Here is a 23,868-nt window from a genome sequence, read left to right on the forward strand (position 1 = left end):
ATTTTTTATAGCATGTTTGAGATTTATTTAAATTGTGTTTTAGGTACATGGTTAACAAATATATATCTGAAGTTTTTTTAAGCATGTTTGAGTGGATTAATTATAATTAACTTTGAGATTGAGGAAGAAATGAAAATTTAATCTTTTTCCATTTATCTCAAGTTCATCTAAGTTAATACATTAGCACAACAATTTATGTTATTTTATGAACTAAAGGTACAATTTCAAATTCTAAAAACAGTTATTTTGGTAAGAAGGTTGCATAGAATAAATTTACCTTCCTCAAATCCTACCAAGTAGAAGACTTTAAATTATACAACAGTCGTATAAAGGTAGCAGTTGGTTTGTTTAGCTTTCTGCTTATGGTAATCATCTTTACAAGTTACAGTGATTCTTTACCATTCATCAAATGTGTATTGATATAGTCATACAGAGAGTATCATATAAGAACCTATGTACATAAAACTACATTAATTCAGACTCAAGGATGCGAGCAAATTATTCCTATAGACTCTAGAATTGTATAATTTCTATCACTATATCTTTGATAAGTTCTACCCTTCACTTCTATGGTTAGAAAACAAAAATGTTCCAACTTCAACTTCGTGCTCCAATGCACAAAAAGTCTGATAAATTCTTTCAACTTCATGCTCCTGCTTGGAATTTAATAATCAAGCATGGCCAAAGATGGATATATTCGATGAAATTAATGGTGTACATCACTTGTCATGACGGGTAAGAAAATCAATTATACAGGGGTACACCTGCATCCGAAATATGCATAGAATAAACATCAACAAAGCAGTGCTTAAGTGAACAGTTAAAAATATAGAGAATGTGTCAAAAATATCATTGATATGAAAGAAACATGGTAAGAGTGGAGGAGAAAACTGATGAGAATGGATAAAGTGGAGGGAAGGCCATGCATAGAATAGAATAGAAAGCAGGGAGAAAATTAATGTGTGGGACACCCAATAAGGCCATAACCAATTAATTGATGCTATTCTTTTTTCAACAATTTTCTGATAAAAAAGGGAGACTCGGTGCACGAGGCACCCACTTAGTGTGGTAGATATGCAGTCTTATCCCGCAAGAGGAGAGGTTGTTTTCGGGTTTCAACTACTTCTGATACTTTCAAAAAAATTAATAATAACAATCAAAGGGTCGTACCATTCTTCCTCCAACCAAATCATAATGAGCATAATTTGGGCCCCCAGGTTTTCCAAAAACTTTATAGGTAACCAGGTGCTTAGGAATCAGCTTAATGGTGTCTGTACCAAAAAAGGAAAACTTGTGAGGACATTTGCTTTTTGAAACAACGGGCAAATAAACGATCTACATCTGCGATTGAAAAATACCTTCCACAGCTTCAGGGGGACAAATCAGATCCTGGTCTCCAGCAATAGCTAAGGTAGGGACATTAATTTTGTGTATATGGTCCTTGTAAAAAAAGGTCCCATCCCTGTTACACAAACCACCCTCTTGAAATGCAGTTGTGAGCTGCAAGAGAAGTTTAACTGGTACCGTACCTACCAGTTGTAGTTGTATCATACAAAAGATCAATTACAAAAACCTATACAAGTGAGTAAATAATTTGCTTAACTTGAATAAACAGTTACAAAGCATATATCAGTCTTAGTCCAGAGTAAATAAATATGGTACTTGCCGATTGGAGCAAAAGTGAAAATATCCAGAAAGTACAACTAGCAGGATTACAGCATTTCTAAGCAAATTAAATTCGATGAAACTGTTAAACCAATCAAATGCCAAACCACCACTACTCGCTTTTATATCATTCCTTAATAGTTGAATATATTACCCTCCTATCCAAGTCTTAACCTAACCTTTTGTTATGAAAGAAGATGAATTATTTTGTTTTTTTTCAATAGCCTATTCACCGACTCCACCAAGTGGGGTTAAGGCTTGGTTGTTGTTTGTTTCACTAGCCTATTAATCTTAGCATATGCTTATATGAAGTCGCATCAGTAATGCTGATCCATCTGTAATATCCTCTGTCAAGATTCTGCACAATAAAAATGTGACCTGGAAATGATAACTATCATGTAAGCATTAGAAAGAAGGGCATCTTAAATCGAGCTTGTAGCAAACAGTTGGAAGACAAATGGCATGTGAAACTCCACGGTCTAGTCCATACAGTAAGTAGTATTAAATCCAATGGTGGAGATTTCAGCTCCAAATTCTTAATGACAAGTCCCTTCAACAAATGGATTGAATTTCAATAACCACTGAAGAAAAGTGAAAATAGTTTGCAATTTCGCAACACAGTTGTTAAATGAGAGCCCACAGACTGATTTTCAACTACCGGTTCCAAAATGAAGTCTACTTTCTAGACCACGCTATCCAACATGGCAAAGAAACTGAATCCCAAGAGTCACAAAAGTGCACACTATAAGCAAGCCCATTTTACCTTTGTGCCAACTTTTAACTTAATTATGATGAATGGGGAGCAAGAGCAACAAGGACCAAACTCCTGAACACTTAATCATAGAGGTCTGTTTCCATGTCAAAGAACCAACACTCCTAAAAACTTAAGGTATGAGGTAGAGGCACATGCATAATTTTATATCTCTAACAAATAGAAATCTTACCGAAGCTATTCATGACCAGCCTTTTTAATAAATCTGGATCCATCATGCCCTCAGCTGAAATAAAAGAATTTAACCATGACAGTACATATGGTGGACGAGATGAAAGAGGATGAGCTGCTGCCAACAGTGCCCCTAAAGGAACAACTGGGACATTCAGAGCCTGAGCAGGATCTGCCTGTTAATGACCAAATTTAGTCCTTCAATAGAGACTATACTAAATCTACGTAGGAATTAAGCACAAACAAATAAACCATCCACTTACAAGAGGTATGAGTAACTTTAAAGTTGATTTGGATGATGTGTAGTCAAGAGATGATGCCAGTGTAACCACTGCAGCCAGCCTGGGGTCTTTTCCTTCAAAACCTTCAATAAAATGTGACATATAAATTTACATATTTATTTTATACAAATCTAAGAACTTGAGCATATAAACAAGTCTGCAATGTAAAGGGATAATGCTACCTAACAACTCTTAAAAATAATGCTCCTTAACAACCTTATTTTACATCTCTATGCTTACTAGTAAGAAATGCTATTCTACGTTGACAAAGATTTAAAGTTGTTTTCATAGTTTAAAAACTATGAGTTTAGAATATAAAGGTTATATTATAGAATCTAGAGGGTGGAAAAGGCTTTGGAATAATGGTATTTTCAATACCAAAGTTGTCACATGAAATTTCTTCCCAGAGTAAATATTGGACGATTATTCTAAAGTCTTCATATCTAAAGACAAACTGAATAGACTATAAAAAACAACAAACTGAATAATGGTATATTTGGTCAACCCAGCAGCTATAAATGAACACGACCACGATACCGGCCTACAACAGGACTTTCCACATCCAAATACTACAACATTCCCCCCCACAGTTAAGGATTGTTTAGACATTGTAGTTTAGATTATCACAAATGTTAAACAAAAGAGTAAAAAATAAGAACATGATAGCAAATCAAATAAATTGACAGTACGGAAAGCCGAGAACTCACCAAACCGTGACAGCATTGAGTAAAGCAGGATACCACCCATGGAATGTCCAATTGCAAGTAATTTACCGTCTTTCGGTTTGCTTTCTTTCATTATGTACTCTATCTGTAAAGATAAAGTAAAATGGAGAAGTCATATAAGGGATATTAATCTTCCATTCTTCCTACAATAACAGATAAAAGAGAGGAGTTGCAAACAATGTAATTGTTAATCAGTGTCAAAAAAATAAAAAGGAGTGATTATATAGCTTTCCAACATGATATGATGTCACCTTACCACAGCAGGAACGTCTTCTTCCAAGTGATGATCAAAGTCCCAATCATACTTCACCGTCAAGTCAAGTTGCTTCTGAAAATCGTCTATTGTCGAATTAAAGCGAGTTTGTAGATCAAATAATGGGGGAGTGATACATAGCTGACTTTCCTCAATACTATTTACTAGCCTTTGATGCAGCTCAGTTATTTGACTAGTAATACTAGAGTTTTGCCTTGTTTCCAACAAAGTTGAAAGCTTTCTGCTTATGTCATTGTACTGTTCATATAATGGAGAACCCACCAAAAGGTTTGAAATCTGATCAAGCAATTTGGTAGACATGACCTTGGGTTGACTTTCACTAAGAAACCCATAAACCCTTTCTGACAAGCACTCGAAAGTCTCTGTCAACCTTGTCACTAATTCTGATTCATCCCAAACACTACCTAACCCAGTTAGGTCTCCCATGTTATTCAATTCTTTTTTTGAAGCTACAGCTCCATCAGTTGCAATCTCAGAAGCAGCTTCCATTTTTTCAGATATTGCACGGGCAGACTGTTCGATACCCTTGGAATTTGAAGCCTGGACATTGGCTGCACTTTCTGAAGCAGCTTCCATTTTCTCAGATATTGCATGGGCAGACCGTTCCATATCTTTGGAATCTGAACCCCGAAGACTCAACCCAGCCCCCCGTACTTCAAGAATCCAAGTTTCAAATCCCTGGCCAGACATGTAACGTGCAAATGATGACTGCAGTATATAGCCTGTGTTAGTTGGAAGTTTGATAATATAAAATTAGAAAGAAAAAAAAATGAAATACTCGTGAAAATATAAATAACCAGCTCTAATGTAGGAAAAAGGCATCATTAATAGCTTAAATATACATTAATTGCATAAAATAATATAGAGAAAAATGAAATTGAGAAAAACTGAACATAAAATAAAAAGTTGCATGTTAATTGCATTATTTAAGGGAATAGGCATTCAGAATTTTGGTACTTACTATCAAACTCGAATTTAAAAAAATACAGAAGTATCAAAACTCAAAAACCTACATTTTCTACATTCATAAAGATCGCTATCATGCTTTAAGATCTTTGTATTCATAATGCTACAGAAAAATATTATGGTGCAAAAAAAACAAGGATTAAACATGGCAGTACCCTCGCATGGATAAACAGATACACATAAAGAATAAGGCATACCATCAATTCAGAGAAATGAAAATTTTGATTAGCATACCTCCAAGACTTGTTCATGTTGAATAATCAAAATGAACACCGAATAAAAAATTTAACTTTAGGGTTGACCTTGCCCACTGAACCCCATAATTTAACTTGAGGCAAGTTTACCAGCAGAAGCAAATCATCCATATATCAATAATGATAAAATGCAAGCACCAACAAACATTGAGATAAAAATGAAATGAAAGAAAACTTGCACAAGTAAGCTGAAAACGACAAACTATATACATTTATTTGAATACCAAGTTTTAGACCTCATATGTAATTTAATACAGAATACATTTATTAATATCACTTAATTTTCATCTCCTTTATATAAAATTAAAAAAAAAAAAACAGTGCATGAGACTTTCACTTAGGTCTTGTTTGGAGTGGGGCTTCAGAGGGGAAGGGAAGGGATGGCTTTGAAAAGCATTCCCCTTGTTTAGGAGTTGGATCAAGGAGAGTGAAAGGTTTTGGAGGGTTTCTCAAAACGTCCAAAACCCGTGTCTATTTTTGAAGTTCCCCAATTTGGATTTTTTAAGATAAAATGTCAAAATAACTAAATATGTTTAATAATAATATATAATTACATTTTTAATGGAAAATAAAAAATATTCTTACATTATCATTAGTTTACCCTCCTTCATCTAAATTTCATACTTTGACGTTAAAGAAACATTAGACATCTTCAACAACAAATAAAATCTTCATATTATTTTATAATTTATTATAATTCCCTATAAAATAAAAATAACATATATTTTTTCTCAAAATGACAAACATAATACTTATTCTTATTTGTTACTACAACATCTACATCTCTAGTCACTTTCCTTTGCCTAATAACAACCGAGAATTATTCTCAATTAAGAACAAAAAGCAAAAAATAAGAATAGCACACTGAATAACAGAATAAGAATGTTCTTATTCCATTAAGAACAACTACTACTCTTCCTTATATATAATAGAAGCACACAATGCAAAATTTAAGAAAAATGGTACCCCAGGGGAAAGGTCGTATCCAATGGCATTGGTTCCCATTCCTGGTAAGAGCAATAGCGGGTGATTCCTTGGAGGTGCCTATCAAACAAAACAACAAGTTTTCTTAGAAAACGAAATCAAAATAGAAGTGTTAGCAATTTGAATGAAGAGTTCAAAAATCAATACTCAAACGAACTTAACCTTCGAGTTTGAGGGATGTTACCTGAGGACAAGGGTGGTAGCGCCAAAGAGCAACCTTCCAATCGGAATTGTTGACGGAGACATAGTGAAGCTCGTCGGCGGTGCAAACAGAGGGCTTATCGGCGGCGCCGGTGGAGAAAGACCTGAGGCGGAGAGGCGACCTGGGCGGCGGAAAAAAAAGGCTACATGCGGTGGCGCGTGGGAATGAATGGGTGGTTGAAGAAGAGTGTTTGTAAAAAATGGAGAGTGATAAATCGGATTGAACTGTTGCCATATTAGGAAAGAAAGGAAAAAACTGAGAAACACTGTTTTTGTTTTCGTTTCTTTTGCTAATGTTTTTTGCTTTGTGGATAAAGATGTAAGTGGAGTTTGTACTTTTTCATTATAAAATGTTAAATCTATAATGGATTTGTTTATAAAATTATTAAATAAAATGGATATATATTTTCTTGCTGAGTTTTTTCCACGTGGAAGAGTTATCCATTTGTATAATTTTATTACACATATCTTCGGCAAGGGATTTTAACCAAAAAAGGTTAGGTTTGGATATAGTAAGAAGATATTTTATATTTTTTCTTCATTTGCTTATATTAAAGCTTTAATTATATCTATTTGTTATTGATGTTATAAATTAATGATCAATAATTCATACTAACATTATAATTTTATAATATATTTTTATGCTATATGCAACTTAGTTTTAATAGTAGACATAAGTTAATAGATAAAATAAGTTAATATATATTACTTATAATGTAGGTATTTTTTGTATTGTAAGAACATTATTTATATATCATTTATCAATGGCTATTTTTACAATCACATCACTTATATCTTAATCAATTAATCATCATGTACCAACAAAAAAATCAATTAATTATCAATTTTTAAATAAAAGTAAAATACAAAAATATTAATATATTGTATAAAAAATATAGAGTGACAATACATTTCAGTTCCCAATTTTTTAAAGTTACAAATTTTGTCCTAATAAATTTAAATTACTATTTTAGTTCTCAATTTTTGCAACGTAGAATCATTATAGTTTTTTTCTTCACTCGTATGTTAATGATAATAGAATTGTTCACGTGATACGTTGAGTGTTATTATAGTCTTGCATGGTGATTTTACATCAGAATATTTTGTATACTCTATAAAACAACGCTCTTTTATCTCTTAAATTTTAAAAAGAAAATATTGAAATGATGTCATTTTCTTGAGATGATAACATGTTAAGCGTGAAATCGTTATATTAACACTTAGTGTGCAATTAATATAAATTATGTTTTTAGTTTCAGTTTAGAAACTATGAGATTATAATTTGTTTATATTTGAGTACTTTAGTTGAAAACTAAATATAAATTGATCTATTTTGTTTGATAGGTAGAAACATTGTTTTTTACATATTAAATTATAGAGAATGACATGAAGTTATTTGTTTATGTTATGATTATTTCGGTTGTTTTTTACACTAATTTTTAAATATAATATTTTTTAATATTTACCATCATATATATTTATACTATAGATTTCTAGTATTGCAAAGCAAAGGTTAAAAAAATATTAAAACCAATAAATAAAGAATAAGTTATTTATACAATTACACAAAATAAATAATACAAAAATATCAAGTTTTATACAAATAATTTAATAAGTTATGGTAATGATGTGGAGAATTATGAAGTATAGTGGAAGAGTAAAAAAGAGGAGAAAGATAAAGTTATGATATGGTAAAAAGGAAACTAGAAAAATAGACTAACAAAAAATAAACCAACCTATAATTTTGACTTATTTTAAAACAAAACTAAGTTTATAGTTTCATTTGATTGCTAAATATATATAATTTATTTTTTCAACTTGTTTTTTAAAATATAAACAAAATCTACAACATTAGATGATGGGTGAAGACAAAATAACTATTATAATTAAATGTCTCGATATCAAAATTTAAAGTAATTATCTATTTTGATCCCTCATCTTTTGCATGAGCACTAATTTAACCCCTAATAAATTTTAAGTGAAATTTTTGTTCTCAATAAATTAATGTCAAGTCACGTTAGTTTTTCCATCATCTTAATTCCTTTAATTGTAACAGATTTGTTTACGTGACACATTAACTGTTGACGTGACATTTTATAGATGATCTTATGTATACAAGTCTCACTTTATCAAGCGAGAGTTTTTTTAAATTCCCTCACAAAACGACATCATATTTTTAAAAAAATTATTATAACTTTTTTAATAAAATAAAAAAATTTAAAAATATTCTCTTCATCTTCTCCATAATTTCATCCAAATCCTTCATCTTACCAACATCTACATCTTTTTCCTTCTCACACTAGTTCATCATCCCTCATTTCTAAACCCAACAATCATTTCAAAACATTATTAATTGCTATTATTTCTTTTTTGCTTCGTCATTTTCATTCTTTCCATTGGGTGCCCATTTGTAAACATAAACATATTTATGTAGGTTATAAATAAAAGAATAAAATGCATCTTCCCGGAAGGAGAAGCCTCTTTCAATATATAACCCAATGAAAAAGAAAGAATCTTGTAACAATGAAAGCCGCAAGAAACTCCACAATCGAAACAACACAGTTGATTTACCGTAACTTCTCCTTGACCACTTCTGCTACTTTTTCTATACAGTGACTCACTTTATCATTTACCTAAAAGCACTAATGTTCACACACTTATATCATAAGCTATTACCAACCTTCTTCTACTTTCATATATTTCTTAAATATCCACATATTTCTTAAAAATAACTTATGCTTGATGATATGGGCTAATTGTACACCATCCACTAGATGTCACCCTCAACATGTCACATGAGTAAATCAAACATGTTACTGTTAATAGAGCTGAGACGAAGCAAGGACTAACATGACTCAACTTGAATTTGTTGGAGACAAAAATGTCGAGACTTTATGAGGAAGATAAAGGATCAAAATGGATAATTATCAAATATTGATGTGAGATTGAGGAAATGAGAAAAATCTGAGAAAATTACAGTATCAATCTAATTCTACTTGGGGTCATGATTTGACAAGCCCAGGGAAATGTTTTTGTGAGCTCTGAACCCAACACCCAATTCTCTTTCTCGTCGAACCATCGTCCGCAACCATAACCAAAAGCCTTCGTCGCTGTCTCTCTCTCTCAACAATGCATAGTGATAATGGAGTTGAAGTGAAGAGAGTGTTTACTGGAGTAGGATGCAATAGAATAGTCAACAACGTTTCATGGGGTGCTTCTGGTTTTGTCTCTTTTGGTGCTCATAACGCCGTTGCTATTTTCTCCCCTAAGGTCCCTTTTCTCTCTCTCTCTATCTCTCTTATTTTCCTACTTTGCTCTTTTTTTCATTTACCCTTTTATCTTTTTCGTTTGTTTTCACAGAGTGCTCAAATTTTGACTACTCTTCCGGGACACAATGCAGTTGTTAATTGCACTTACTGGCTCCCAACTACTAAGTTCTTCTTCAAAGGTGCCCTCTTTCTCAATCTCTCATTCACTTCAATTCTTCAAGATCATGTTTTTATTGCTGTAATATAAAATTTGACCCTTTAGATTTATTTACTTGGATTAGGCTAATTGACTAAACAATTTAATTAGATGTTTATTCAATTAGATTTTATGATGTAAGCTAAAAAAAAGTATATTTTTCTTAAGCTTTCTCCTAGACTTAATGAAATAAGTTAAAAAGAGCTTTTTTGTAAGCTATTTCTGTGTGTTTATTTTCTTAAGTTCCCATAAAGTTCAAATAAGCTCTACATGCTCTTCCAAATGTACCTTTATTTCAATGTTAACAAATGCGATTAATGACTAGTACCTCTCTTATACAGTGCAGCGAAACAGTTGGAGCAGCATTATTTGCTATCTAGGGATGCATATGGTGTTATTATTTTGTGGGAACTGTCCCTTGTTGATGGGAAGGTATAGTATGTTCTTCTCTCCCCCTCCCCTCGGAATGTTATTCAGTTAACTACAATATACAATTGTCAGTTTTGAAGATTTTATTTACTGTTTCTTGCATTTTTCTCTTTGATCTGTTCGTAGTGGAGGCAAGTGTGCCGATTGCCACAATCACATAAGAAAGGTGTTACTTGCATTAATGGAATTCTGGTTTCTCAAAATGAGGCATTGTTTGCATATGCTTCCTCAGACGACAGTGTTTGTTTATGGGAAGTGGTATTTTCTCTGGCAAGTGGAGGTAAGCCCTCATTCACAATAACAATGAACTCGTTTACTGCGAATCTGTGATCCTGTGTTTCTACTAGCTGCATTAATTGAAATACGTTACATAATTTTAGGTGAATGTAAAATATCATGTCTGGATTCTATCTCTGTTGGTTCTAAGTCTATGGTAGCCTTATCATTGGCTGAATTGCCTAGAAGTAATGTGCAATTAGTCCTTGCAATGGGAGGATTGGATAATAAGATTCATCTTTACTGTGGTAGAAGGACAGGAAAGGTTTACTATTTTTGTCTCCATAACTATATATTATTATCATGAGCTTTCTGTTTCTTTAACTCTTAACATAAGTGTTGAAGTTATTTTGTTTACTTCATTTTACACATGAGTGCAGCTTGTACAGGCATGTGACCTTAAAGGGCATACAGATTGGATCGGAATTTGGACTTCTCGTTACCTACAAGGATAAATGGGGAAGCAAACAATATTTTTCTGGTGAGTTCATCTCAGGATAAAGGCATTCGAATTTGGAAGATGGCACTATGTGGCTCTATGTCTAATGGACATGGCACATACTAGAAGGAAGAAATAAGCCTACCGTCCTATATAGAAGGTCCTGTACTTGTAGCTGGTTCATCCACTTTTCAAATATCCTTAGAATCTCTTTTAATTGGACACGAAGACTGGGTATATTCAGTAGAGTGGCAACCTCCTTTGGAATCCTTGGAAGGCGACGCATATTACCAACCACAAAGCATCTTATCTGCATCTATGGACAAGACCATGATGATCTGGCAACCTTAAAAAACTTCTGGTGTCTGGATGAATGTGGTCAATGTTGGAGAACTAAGTCACTGTGCTCTTGGGTTCTATGGTGGCCACTGGAGCCCAAATGGAGATTCAATTTTAGCACATAGATATGGTGGATCTTTCCATCTCTGGAAAAATGTTGGCAACGATAATTGGCTGCTTCAAAAGGTTCCCTCTGGTCATTTTTCAGTAGTGACTGATATTGCATGGGCAAGGTCTGGTGATTGCATGACCAGGTATTCCAAAATACATTGTAGCCACAAAAACTTTCCTATTGCTCAATAGTGACTAACTGACTGTTAATTTATGTCTTACAATTTTGTATGAGAAACATTTTAAAATTAAAGAACGGTTTTCATTCTGATGTTTGACAAGTTTAAGAATATTGACTATATGTATTTTTACTTTTAGAAGAGAGAAATTTAAGAAATGCCGCTTGTGTAATTGTTTTAGTTCCCACTTCTGGTGCATCAAATAATAACTGAGTCTTTGCTTGAATTTGTTTTGGTTCTCAAAATTAATGTTGTGATGTATAAAAATTGCAGACAACTAGAATTTTTGCTCCATGGAAAGTTGAGGCTTCTCTCAGTGTTTTGGCATGAAATAGCTCGCCCTCAGATTCATGGTCATGATATAAATTGTATGACAGTTGTTCCTGGGAAGGGGAATCATCGTTTTGTCAGTGGAGCTGATGAAAAAGTCGCCAGAATATTTGAAGCCCCGTTATCATTTTTGAGGACATTAGATAATGCCACACTGCAGATGTCTTATTCTGGTGATGATGTCCTGACAGACGTTCAGATTTTGGGTGCAAACATGTCTGCTCTAGGACGATCACAGAAACCTATTTATGTTCAAGGTCAGTTATTGCGTTGAAAGTTGAAAGTTATAGTGATGTGAGACATAGCAGTCAGTTCTTGAGATATTGTCAAATGTTGATGCTGTCTCTCTAGCTTTAGTAATGAGTGCCTGTTGGTATTAACGTTGATAGCTTGGAGCCCTAGTCTAGTTGACTGCTATTGAAATTGAGACTAAAAAAGATAGAGCCACTGGTCGAGGCTAAAAAGGGATGCAATTATTTAACAAGATAGATTATAGTTGCCGGTAGTTTATTTTTCTGGATAGTTGGGTAAATTGTTCCCAACAAACAGTTCATTTCTCTGAATAAATGGGTAATTTTCCCAAGTGGTTAAGTTAATTAAATCATTCATTATTAGCCTGGATATAGCTACTAAAACATAAATGTTGGCATCTTTATGCAGCAGTTTTTAAGTCAAGTGCTATGGTTTACATATTCTGATATATCTTATCTTAGTATTTAGATTTACTGCTTGTAACAAGCGTATGCATAAAAGTCTGATAACAGGTCAATTAATTCATAGCATTCTGCCTAATTTAAAAAAAATCATGTGGTTTTGTTTGTTCCATATAGTATATATTCCCTATTGTGGCGTTCATGTAAACCTGCTTCAGTCCATCCCATGGTCATTCTACTTCTTGGCTTTCTGAACAGGGCCTTGAACTTAGAAAGGTGAGCCTTTGACCATTTTTGACAGGTTAGAAATGTGAGTCTAGAGTAAACTCCATGATTTCTCACAGGTTAGAAATAAAGGTACATTGTTTTTTCTGATGCAACTGTCAAGATAAAGGTGCATATTGGGTGTTAGATTATGATGTAACCGTCCCTTAAATTTTTGTTTTAGTAGCTAGGGCTCATTGCCTATGTAATTGGTTGTCTGTCTATCCTATCGGGGATATTTGGCCTACCCCAGAGTTGGCTGATGTCATAGAATAGGAAGTTAATAAACTTCAATACCTTGTTTCATTCTATTTTCATATGTCGAGATTTAACTTTTCAAACAATTATAAATCAGTTGTGGGGTGTTGATCTTTTAAAAAAATTATAATTTTGTGTGTTATTCTAATGCAGCTATACGTGAGGCTCCCGAGAGAAATGGGATTGATGGTCTTGACACCCTTGAAACTATTCCAGATGCAGTTCCAACTGTGTTCACCGAACCACCAATTGAAGATCAACTGGCTTGACATACACTCTGGCCCGAATCACATAAATTATATGGTCATGGAAATGAACTATTTTCTTTATGCTGTGACCATAAGGGTGAGCTTGTTGCTTCTTCCTGTAAGGTATGTGGTATCAATCTAGATGTACACCTGCATAATTTGACTCCATAAATGGTGCTACTTATATTGAAATCATCTGTGATAGTAAATCTCATGACTTGAGGGACTCGATGCTGCTTATCGTCATTATTTCTTCATTCCAATGCATTTTACCATCATTGGATACATGTTTACTTCAACCTAGTTGGCTTTATGCTTCAATGCATATTGATATGTAATTTGGTAATAACCACATTTTATGCATTGCAGGCCCAATCTGCATCTGTGGTCTAGGTATGGCTTTGGGAGGTGGGCTCATGGAAATCAGTTGGTCGGTTGCAGTCCCACAGCCTGACAGTGACACAAATGGAATTCTCACATGATGATAACTTTCTTTTGGCCGTCTCAAGGGATCGACAGTTCTCCATTTTTACAATTACAAGAACAGGTAGACTGGTTATCATCATTTATAGGATTCTGGCATATGCATTTGCATTTTTTCTTCGACCAAAATCCTAATTCCTAATCACCTATTTTTTATTTGCAGACACTGGTGGAATTAGTTATAGTCTTCTTGCAAAGCAGGAGGGGCACAAACGGATTATCTTGTCATGTTCCTGGAATCCACATGGTCATGAATTTGCAACAGGTTCACGAGATATGTCGGTGAAAATCTGGGCTGTAGAGAAAGGATCATCAGTCAGGCAGCTTATGACTTTACCTCAATTAGCCAGTAGTGTGACAGCTTTATCTTGGGCCGGTCTCCGTGATCGGAGAAATGATGGACTACTAGCCATTGGAATGGAAAATGGCCAAATAGAATTGTGGAGACTGTCTTACAATAGAGCAGATGATGGGAGTATCGCAGCACCAAGTGTGGCTGCTGCACTTGTTGTAAGGATAGATCCTTTTATATGCCATGCCTCTACAGTAAACCGTCTTGCATGGAGAAATAACGAGGAAGATCACACGAGTATGCAACTTGCTTCTTGTGGAGCTGATAATTGTGTAAGAGTTTTTGATGTAATTGTAGAATAATTAGATTATTTTCCCCTTCTGTTTTTATGCATCTGTAGAAATATTTTTCTATCCTTTATATTGGTGTGATTAGGAAAGTTTTTTTCTTTTCTTTTGGCTAAATAAGCATAGGGCTGTTTATGTTGTTTTAGAAGTAGTGCATGGGTCTAAGTTGACGATAAACAAAGGTGCTAGGCCAAATTTTGTAACATAAACATCTAAATTCACATTATTGAAATTTATTTACTTCCTTACCACTTGGTCACTTTCTCTTATTCTATCTAGCTTAGAATTTCAATATTCCACTATGGAACTCTTTTGTATTTGTTTTCTATTTTCACTCTCATTTAAGTTTAAGTTTAAGTTGATAAGTCCTTTGTTCACAGTCATATGGGTCTCTTCCCCATGTCTGTTATTTTTCATCATTGTGCACTAGTGTGATGAGGCATCAAACATCATGAACATGCTTTTGAGTCTCTGCCTTCTAATGTGTCTAACTTTAACCAACATTGTTGTGGATATTGGAGTTTCTACAACCCATGTCATTATCGGTTGATCACTTCTGGTCATTATTTCTAGAAATCAACTTGTGATAATGTTTAGAGGTCAAGGATCTGTTGTTCTAAACTGTGTTTCAAATTTTGTTTCGCATCAATGATACTAAAGCAAAAACAGAAAAAATAATAAATGTTTTATTTTTAATCGATATATCATGTTTTCATTGGTGGACGTGGTTTGAGACAGTTAATCCTTATTCGTGAGGTCCTGCCTTTTGATGAAAAAAAGTTGTTTTTGGATAAATAAGCAAAAACCAAATGTATGCTTTGCCAACCTACATGATCAATAATAGTTCATTGGGTCAGTTGAAGCTGATGATGTTTGATTGATTATAAAGCAAGGGAAAGGTGTGAAAGATTGGATATGTGAAAATGAAAAGAATTTTAGAGTTGCAACTTGCAAGCTTTATTCTCATCTATTATTATACATTTGTCATGAATAATAAACGTTCAGTTTATTCTTTCCTTTACTAATCTATATGTTCACTCAGAATATAGCAAATGCTTTACACTTCACACTGAGAGCATGTCAACGTGGGATGTTCATTATAACACAACTGGCAACTATGATGTTTCTTTTGTTCCTTTTTCATGGAAAAAGGAAAGGGAAAAAACACAGCTCAAAATATTCAGTGGGTCCTATGGTGGGTAACCCATTACTTAGTGCCCTCTACTTTGAGTGTTGAAATTCCACCAACTCATGAAATCTTGGGAGACAGCGAATCAAATATTGAACTAATGTCTCCTCGTTATGGAATTATGTCCTTGGAAGCAAAGGGTAATAGTTAGGAGTTTAAAATTTATCTTGTACAGATTATGAAACCTATCCGGATACTGATATGGTGATATAGTAATTAAGTCAATGACTCACTAGTTAAACTGCATATGAATGAATTTATATATGCATATATATTATGCTAATATTAATATTAAAAACTAATAAAAAACAGATATATACTAGTACTTAAATAGTTAAAACAAAATTATATGATTTTATGGCATATTATATTTTAGAAGTATAAACAGTTGTATGTTTGAAACTCCACAATAACATTTTAATAAAAAATAAGTTATTTTCATTAAAAAAATATAATTAATATTAAGTTCAATCGGTATGTAAAGTATAATTTAAATGAAAATTTTCTTGCATGATTAATTTTTGACAAATTTTGACCGATATGGTTACATGATAAGTATAGTTGTAATACCATATTGGATCAGTTCAACCAAGCAGTACAATACACTCTTTATATATATAATGTAAAATTAATTTATCATTCATAATAAGTTAATAATAATTAAATGTAAATAGTAGATGATTCACTAATTCGTCTAGAAAACTGTTACAATGATATGATGAGGTGCACGTGCACATACAAAATTACTCACATTTCTTCCATGCCATTGCAATATGGGTTTTCCAAGACCCATTCAAGTTCCCATAATTTGGAATGAAGGGAAGCGCTAGTCCACTATTTTGAACATTGAATGGAGGCTCCCTCGGTCAGCAATAATGCATCAACTATGTTCAATGCATCACAAGCATTCTCTCTATTTTTAAGCACAATTCAATTTATTGAATAGTGAGGGACCCTGAACTCCATTGACATTAAACACTTAGGGACCAAAAACCCTTTGACAATTGCTAGATATATTATATTTTTTTATAGGTGATCACCCAAAAAAAGATGATAATGTTAATAATTATCTCCATGACTTTGAAGAATGCATTATAAGTTTTTTGCAGAGTCAGCATCAATTACTTGGTCCTCGAATTAAGTCAGGGATGACATAATTTGAGTGTAGGCAGTGGCTTCTATAGTGCAAACGTGTAGCTGAATAACATTGTGATTTAAGGATAATTTTGTTTTTATATGAATCATATTTGTAACTACAATCGTGCAAGCAAGCTCATCTTACTCCTAACTTTTAAACCTCGTACGATTATTTTTCTTTATTAACCATTAACAAGTATTTAGTTCATATTTTGATATTTTTATTTATTATCAGATATATTTAACTATACTGCACAGGTCAAAGTTGGTACTTACTTTTCTTGATATTTCTAAAAGGATAATATAACATAATATTATAATTTTACCATCTTGACTCTGCATAGAAAATTTTCAAACTTGTTGTTTCTCATTAATGAACGAAGAATAAATAAGAGAGATGTAATAAATGATGTATAAAAAGTATTAAGTGTATAGAACGAAATAAAACCTCTAAATGCAGCTTATAAATGGACCAAAGGATACAAAACAAGAATGTAATGTACTAAAGTCACGTGAAATTTAGTAAAAAAAACAACATGCAATGTGAACTCTGTCATACAGGTTTTATATTTTAATCTTAAAGTTCACTATACGTTAAATTCTCCCATCATCAACTCTTTCGCTTTAATGGTTATCATAAGTTTGTCACTTGATCAAGAAATTGGCCAAGCTTCCTAAAGCGACAGCCTATGTTACAAGCATCCTATGATGTGTAAAACAGATGATAGTTAGTGTTCCTAGATATGCAAATGAGTTTAATATTTATACATTATTATTGTAAAGTTTCTTATAGAGTCAGTATATCCGACATATAACTGTTGTATGATATGTTGATACTGTAAAAACATTCCACACTGTTAGTATATATATATATATATATATATATATATATATATATTAAATCCTTTGAAAATCATGCAATTGAGCCAAAGTGAGAAAATTACAAAGCAGTGTTATGTTGTGTTGTACTGGGACTTTCATAATCTCTGCATCAATGATGGACTAATCCCCTGACTAACAATCAGGAAATACTCTTTATGAACACCAAAAAAAGTTGTGTTGGTTTGTAAGATAAATTTTTATAGAGCCATCACTCTGCACTGCCTTGAATGATCAGAGGATCCACTTGATCATCAAGTATCAAAAGGCATATTTTGCCTTTGAAATATGACTCTTGATACGATGTAAGGTGTAGCTTTCAGAGAAGGAATCAAAATCAAACTAGGCAATGACACTTTTTTCCGGTCATGGGCAACAAAACCTAATCAATAGTAATGAAAGGCCAGATTACCAAATGTTTTAATTATTCAAGACTATGCAAAAGTGCAAAATTGTGGTCCTTCCTGGCTGCAGTCGGATAATAAAGCAAGATTCCGAATGGCCACATCCATATTGCACTCAGCAAGGGAAGTTTTTCATGAACCACGGATCATATAACAAAGCAATAAACAATGTTGGCAAATTTATACGACAAACATTTCAGGAATTGAGATTTGAACTTCACAATACAATGTTTGAGACTTGACCTTTTACAGTATAATAACTTCTGGACCAATTTCATTTCCTATAAATTATGGCATACAAAGAAAGAGTACAAGATGATCACAATTTCTTATTTTCTCTATCGCAAATACTTACCGCAAACAAGTACCAAACATAGATGATAGAACTAAATATAGCATTTAAAGGAAAACCAAAGCCATTTCTTCAAAATTGTTTCATTTTCTCATGACTGGTTTATAATGGCTGCGAGGTTCTTATCTGTTGTTGCTTCATGCTGTCCGACGGATGCTGAGCAGAAACTTCTGGCATTGCAACAGCAGCAGCGGTCATGGTCTGGTACTGTGAAGGCATTGTGGGGGGCAGAGGTTGAGAGTAGTATATCTGAGCATGAGCAGGATCTGCATACTCATAAGCATAATTTGGAGGGGCAGCAGAATTAGGGGCAATGGACTGAGAAGGATGATGAATTTGTGAGTAAGCAACATATTGTTGCTGATGCTGATTAGCAGGAACATGAATTAATTGAGGGGCGCCTGTAGCTGTAGTTCTGTAGGCAGCTGCCGTCATTTCAGTTTTAGGCAGAGGAGCATTTCTAATGGGGTTGTAAGCTGCAGAAGGTTGAGCCGACATAGCAGGATTGGGCGGATTCTGGGGCTGGATGGCTGTGGCAGATTCACCAATATTAGCCTGTTGCATAGACAAATTGTAAGCTTGAGGCTGTCTTGCAGGCATATAGTAAACCTGGGGATGAGGATGGGACTGTTGCTGGGAAGGATATACAGGGTAGTATGCCGAAATTGGCATTGCCCCTGCCGGGGTATGGTGAATGAAGTGTGTCCCAGGTATAAACTGTGGCTGATGTTGTTGCTGCTGAGGCTGCTGTGGATGATGTTGCAGCTGCTGATGTTGCTGTTGCAGCTGCTGATGTTGCTGTTGCAGCTGCTGATGTTGCTGTTGTTGTTGCTGCTGATGATGATCAAATTGCTGTTGCAATAAATATCCAGGGTCCTGTACATGTTGCTGAATCTGGGTCAGACCATGCGGGTCAGACACATTAAGTTTTGGATCAACAGGGCTACTAAGAACCCTTGTTCCAGATGGAGTCTGAACTTGTTCTTGATAGTTCACTGGCTTTTGACGCGACATTGCATTTTGGAAACTACTATCACTGCATGATTGAAACAAAGATCCTAATTCAGAAAATGCAAAAATGACACACTGGTGACTGGAATCAGGTTGTAAAACGCGGATGCAATCACAGCTATATTATATTTAATGTAGATGCAGAAAATAGCATGAAAATGCAGCAGCTATTGCGGCCACGATTAAAAACCATAACCAGAATTATAATCAACTTCAAACCATATAAACATAATACAAATGAATGATCCAATATGTCAAAACCAGATAGATAAAATAAAGGAAAAGTAAATTGAAATTGGGAAAACCTTGAAACTGAATCTGGGGAAGGCAAATCAACAGCACCAGTTGACTTCTGTTGAAATTGAGAGGGCAACAACACTTGAGTCTGTGTCTGTTGCTGAGAAGTTGGTGGTTTTCTGTATCCCACAGGCACACCTTGATCTGATCTCTGATCATCAGAGATAACCCGATTCGGGTAATCACCGGGCACCGCTGCAGACCCGATCGGCGCACTCACAGCCGCAGCAGAAAGGGTAGTCGGAACCGGAGGTGGCGGTGGCGAAGACATAACAGCAAAACCCTCCTCTTGCTTCTGACCCACACCAACACCCATTTGAGCAAATTGTTCCTCAATCCCCATCACCTTCTGATCATGCTGCAATACCTTAACCTTACCACCACCGTTTCCATCCTCCACATGAACCCTAATTGGAGGCAAATTCGCCAACGAAGGAGACGAAGAAGTGGAACCAAAACTCGAAGAATTCTCCAGCATAGGCGAATCAGGAACAGAATGAACATCCTGTTTAGAATTCGAATTCAAATTCTTAGAATTCGCAAAAGATCCAGTCTGTAAAATAGAACCTTCAACTGCAACACCACCCTCCTTCGAACCTTCTAGATTATTCCCTACCACAGCATCATCCAAACGGAGAAGCGAATCAACAGAAGCAGAATCAGAAAACCCTCGATTGAGCAATCCAGCACTATTTAGCGCGTTGAGAAACCAATCATCCGATTTCACAGAACTATCGAGAATCGGAGGAATAGACTGAGACGAATCAGGTTTGATCGGAAAAAGGAATAACCGAATTCGCGAGGGTTTGATAGAAGAATTCGAATTGGTTCGATCATATTCATCGATCATGTTATCTAAATCTTCATCAGTGGTAACAGAGATTAAAGAATCTAAGTCCTCGTTTGGGAGTTGATATTTCAGAGTGAAGGATCTTCCATCAAGGAAGGTTCTAGAGAGGCGCGTGGAGAGGTCAGCGAGTGAGGTATTACGCTCCACAACAACGATGCGCGTGTCGCCACCGACATAGCAGAGAGACTTATCATGAGGACGGGGAACGATGTGGCCGCCGTAGCTGCACATGAGGCGGAGCTTGGCGGAGGCAGGTGGGAAAGGCTCGTCCCATGAGTCAGTGTTTCGGGAGCGTGGGGAGGAGTCGACGGAGTCAGGGTAATTGAGGTGGGATGGATGTGACGGTGGAGGAGCCACCGTGGATTGGGGAGGAGCCACCGTGGATGGGGTTGGAAGTTGTTGCGCCTCCATCGTTTGAAAAAAAAAAGAGGTTTTGTTTGTTTGATACTAATGTTGTTGTTGTTGTTTGCTGCTGTTGTTGCTGCCTCCTAATGCTCTTATACTTACTTTTACTGTACACATCAATATGAATATGAATATCATTATCAAGTATTGGATCCTCTTCAAATAATTCTATACTTTTTTTTTTCATTTCAAATTATTTAATAACCTATTTAAAGGGTTATTATATTAATCAATAATCAAAAGGACCTAATTTTATAACTGAAATTAATCTAACTAAAAAACCTCACTTTTAAAATTATTATTTAATGACTTTTTATCTTTGCTTAATAGATATTATTGGGTAATTTTAGTTTTTAGCAATACTTTTAACTTTTATTGTTTTGTAGAATTAGAATAACCGTATGGTGTTAGTAACACTACAATGATAATAGTTTTTTCTAAAATGAATTTTAATTATATAAAAAGTTTTGGTAAAAACTGTCACACAGTTAACATATTAGAAATTTTAACATAAAGGAACTTGTAACCATTAACTATTACCCTTAAACATCAACTTTTTAATTTACGGGCAGATTTGTTGAAGTAGAGTAATTTGCTTGACTTTGTTTTTAGAGAAAAAGATTTATACACCAATAATGTATAAGTTTTTTATATTGTTATTATATTATTTATCATTTATTTTCATTTAATATTAACTTTTCAAAACAAGTAACCTAAATGAATGTAGTATGAATGTATATAAATGTTTACACTGTCAGTGTATAGATATTGCTCTCTTTACTATAATAAGTTTAGGAATTATCTTTTATTTTTTCAATTTTTTAATTATTACTAATCAATTCTATCTTTTTCATAGTTAAAATCTTATACCAACAAAGTGTTAGTCTAATACTATAAAGTCCTACTAAATTCTCATAATAACAAAATGTTAAGGGTTTGATTCCTCGTAACAACCCTGGTTGGAGGTGCAATTAGCTCCCAAAAAATATTAGTGTTTTACTCATAAGTGATGAAATATGATAGTTAGTACTAAATATATATTTTAAAACTTATTTTTTGCCGTATTCCTTTACAAAAAGAAATTATATTTATATTAAATTTGGAAATATAAGATATCCTAAGAATATTTTTAAAGATAATTATTAATTTTTTGTATTAGTAAGTGTATCTCATCTTATATATAAAGAATTAATCTATTTTAAGTGTATGGTTGTTCATCTCAACAAATGTCTCTCATTAATTAAATTATTGATATTTTGGTTTGTCTAAGGATTTAACAAAATCTTATACTAATATAACAATATCTTGTTGGTAAAAACAATTATTAATTAAAATTTTATATTATAATTTATACTAAATTTAAAAACGCACGCAATGACTAGATACTGGATAAAATGTTTTTACTGAGAAATTGTAGTTAAAATATTAGATTTTAAAAAATATAGTTTCCAATAAAATAAAGTTATCATTTAATCTCTTAATCACTACTCTTGAAATCTATATCGTTTGTACAGACAATTTTATTTAAATTTTTTAATAGATATCTGCATAAGATTCATGGTTGCTGCCAAACTGTTTTCTTGGTTTCAAAAAAAGTGGGGCTGGATTGTATTGTGTGAAGAAAGCAACCTTTCCTTTAATTTCAAAAATATATAGCAAATATTTTTAAATTATAGTTAATGTAAAAATTTATATACAGTCATACATTATTTATTATTTATTCATACTAAAAATAAATGGTTAATAGTAGATGAATAATATATAAAAAATCTTATATTATTAGTGATAGAATTTTTACTCATATCTTCAGGAAAAATATCTGAAGTGTTTTTTACAACGCGTTTTTGTTTTCTTGTTTTGGGGTTTTTGAAAAAAATGGAGTTGTGATTGTATAATGTGGGAAAGGGCAACCAGAAAAAGCAAAACTGTGTGTGATGTAGGACAGTGTTTTGAGTTTGACAGCTACACACTGGTTGGACCCAGTTGGGTTTTGGTGCTTTGTGTCCCTTCAACAATTAAGTAAAAATACACACTACTAAATAAGTAAAACATTTAATAATATCTTTTCAAATCATGAATGTTTTGGTTAATCAATAGTTAATAATTTTATTATCTTAACATAGTAAGCTAGTGAAAACAGAGAGTAAATCTGTCAATGATACTAAACGGTAAGGAGTAGTTCAAGTGGTAATTCTACTTAAGTAGGGTGTTTGGTTTGACTCTTGTGGATTGAAAAAATATCCATAGGAGAGATAATTACACATATTTCTAAAAAATTTCGACTCATACATAATTACCTCTAGTGCAAATATATCTGCGAGAAACCAAAAAACTATAAGGAGTGGTTACCTCTTCTTCTTTTTTGCATGTTCCTAGTTTACTTTTGGAACCTTTACAACTTAATGGTAGTAATTATAATTAGCCAAATAATAAAGCACATCCGTAGTCTTACAATTTATATCATTTTTGTACCATCAATTATGATTAGTCAAAGAAATAATTTATAATTAATATTTTAATACAAAGCAATAGAAGACACAAATTATGGGACAAAGATATTCTCCCTACAAACGGGTTATACATTTGTTGTTTTACACTTTGTGTTACTTTATGTCTCATTGACATGTGATTGGTCAGAAAAATATATTTAAGTTAAAATTTAATTATTAAATATTTTTCTAATCAATAATAAAGTCATGGTACATGGAGTGGTACAAAGCGTTGGATAGCAAATGTACATGCAAACGAAGTGTTTAGCTGCAATTGAGGTGCTGGGGACTAAAGAATGATAAAACATAATTAAGTGTGTATTTAATATCTATGTAAGATATTGATTTTTAAGTTGTTAATGTGATTCCAACAAAAATTCATGTTTTAAAAAAGTAAATATATATTTTTAATTTGCTTTCAAATTATACACTTATTTGTTACTTCTTAT

At 33.5% G+C, this 23,868-nt stretch overlaps 2 protein-coding genes and 1 pseudogene across 8 annotated transcripts; 1 reads left to right on the forward strand and 2 right to left on the reverse strand.

Annotated features, from left to right (window-relative positions):
- On the reverse strand, positions 338-6,646 carry LOC109354399. 7 transcript variants are annotated; one of them, XM_019596877.1, is made up of 10 exons: positions 6,583-6,646; positions 6,277-6,544; positions 6,075-6,152; positions 3,871-4,596; positions 3,597-3,699; positions 2,872-2,972; positions 2,610-2,784; positions 1,359-1,529; positions 1,171-1,271; positions 338-764 (listed from the first exon to the last, which is right to left on the reverse strand). In XM_019596877.1, exons 2-10 carry the CDS (start codon positions 6,526-6,528, stop codon positions 720-722), a joined length of 1,752 nt encoding a protein of 583 aa, XP_019452422.1. In that variant the 5' UTR covers positions 6,529-6,544; positions 6,583-6,646; the 3' UTR covers positions 338-719. The 7 variants fall into 7 exon arrangements, 6 of the variants coding, with proteins under 6 accessions (XP_019452422.1, XP_019452424.1, XP_019452423.1 ...); XM_019596879.1 differs by having other exon boundaries at positions 3,871-4,043; positions 4,170-4,596; positions 6,277-6,614; XM_019596878.1 differs by having other exon boundaries at positions 3,871-4,028; positions 4,122-4,596; positions 6,277-6,614.
- LOC109353495 lies at positions 9,144-14,657 on the forward strand (annotated as a pseudogene).
- On the reverse strand, positions 18,167-21,018 carry LOC109354401 (putative mediator of RNA polymerase II transcription subunit 12). Its single transcript, XM_019596884.1, has 2 exons — positions 19,684-21,018; positions 18,167-19,403 (listed from the first exon to the last, which is right to left on the reverse strand). The coding sequence occupies exons 1-2, from the start codon at positions 20,934-20,936 to the stop codon at positions 18,470-18,472; spliced, it is 2,187 nt and encodes a 728-aa protein (XP_019452429.1). The 5' UTR covers positions 20,937-21,018; the 3' UTR covers positions 18,167-18,469.

Source organism: Lupinus angustifolius, chromosome LG08, assembly GCF_001865875.1.
Source record: "Lupinus angustifolius cultivar Tanjil chromosome LG08, LupAngTanjil_v1.0, whole genome shotgun sequence".
Lineage (NCBI taxonomy): Eukaryota > Viridiplantae > Streptophyta > Magnoliopsida > Fabales > Fabaceae > Lupinus > Lupinus angustifolius.

Bases quoted from the DNA above. Each gene is read 5' to 3' on its own strand.
- LOC109354401 (XM_019596884.1), bottom strand. From the start codon at position 20,936: ATGGAGGCGCAACAACTTCCAACCCCATCCACGGTGGCTCCTCCCCAA. The intron at 19,404-19,683 runs GTTTTCCCAATT...TCAATCATGCAG, and splicing joins TCCCCAGATTCAGTTTCAAG to TGATAGTAGTTTCCAAAATG.
- LOC109354399 (XM_019596877.1), bottom strand. From the start codon at position 6,528: ATGGCAACAGTTCAATCCGATTTATCACTCTCCATTTTTTACAAACAC. The intron at 4,597-6,074 runs GTACCATTTTTC...TATATACTGCAG, and splicing joins GATACGACCTTTCCCCTGGG to TCATCATTTGCACGTTACAT. The intron at 1,272-1,358 runs GTATTTTTCAAT...TTTTTGGTACAG, and splicing joins TCCCCCTGAAGCTGTGGAAG to ACACCATTAAGCTGATTCCT.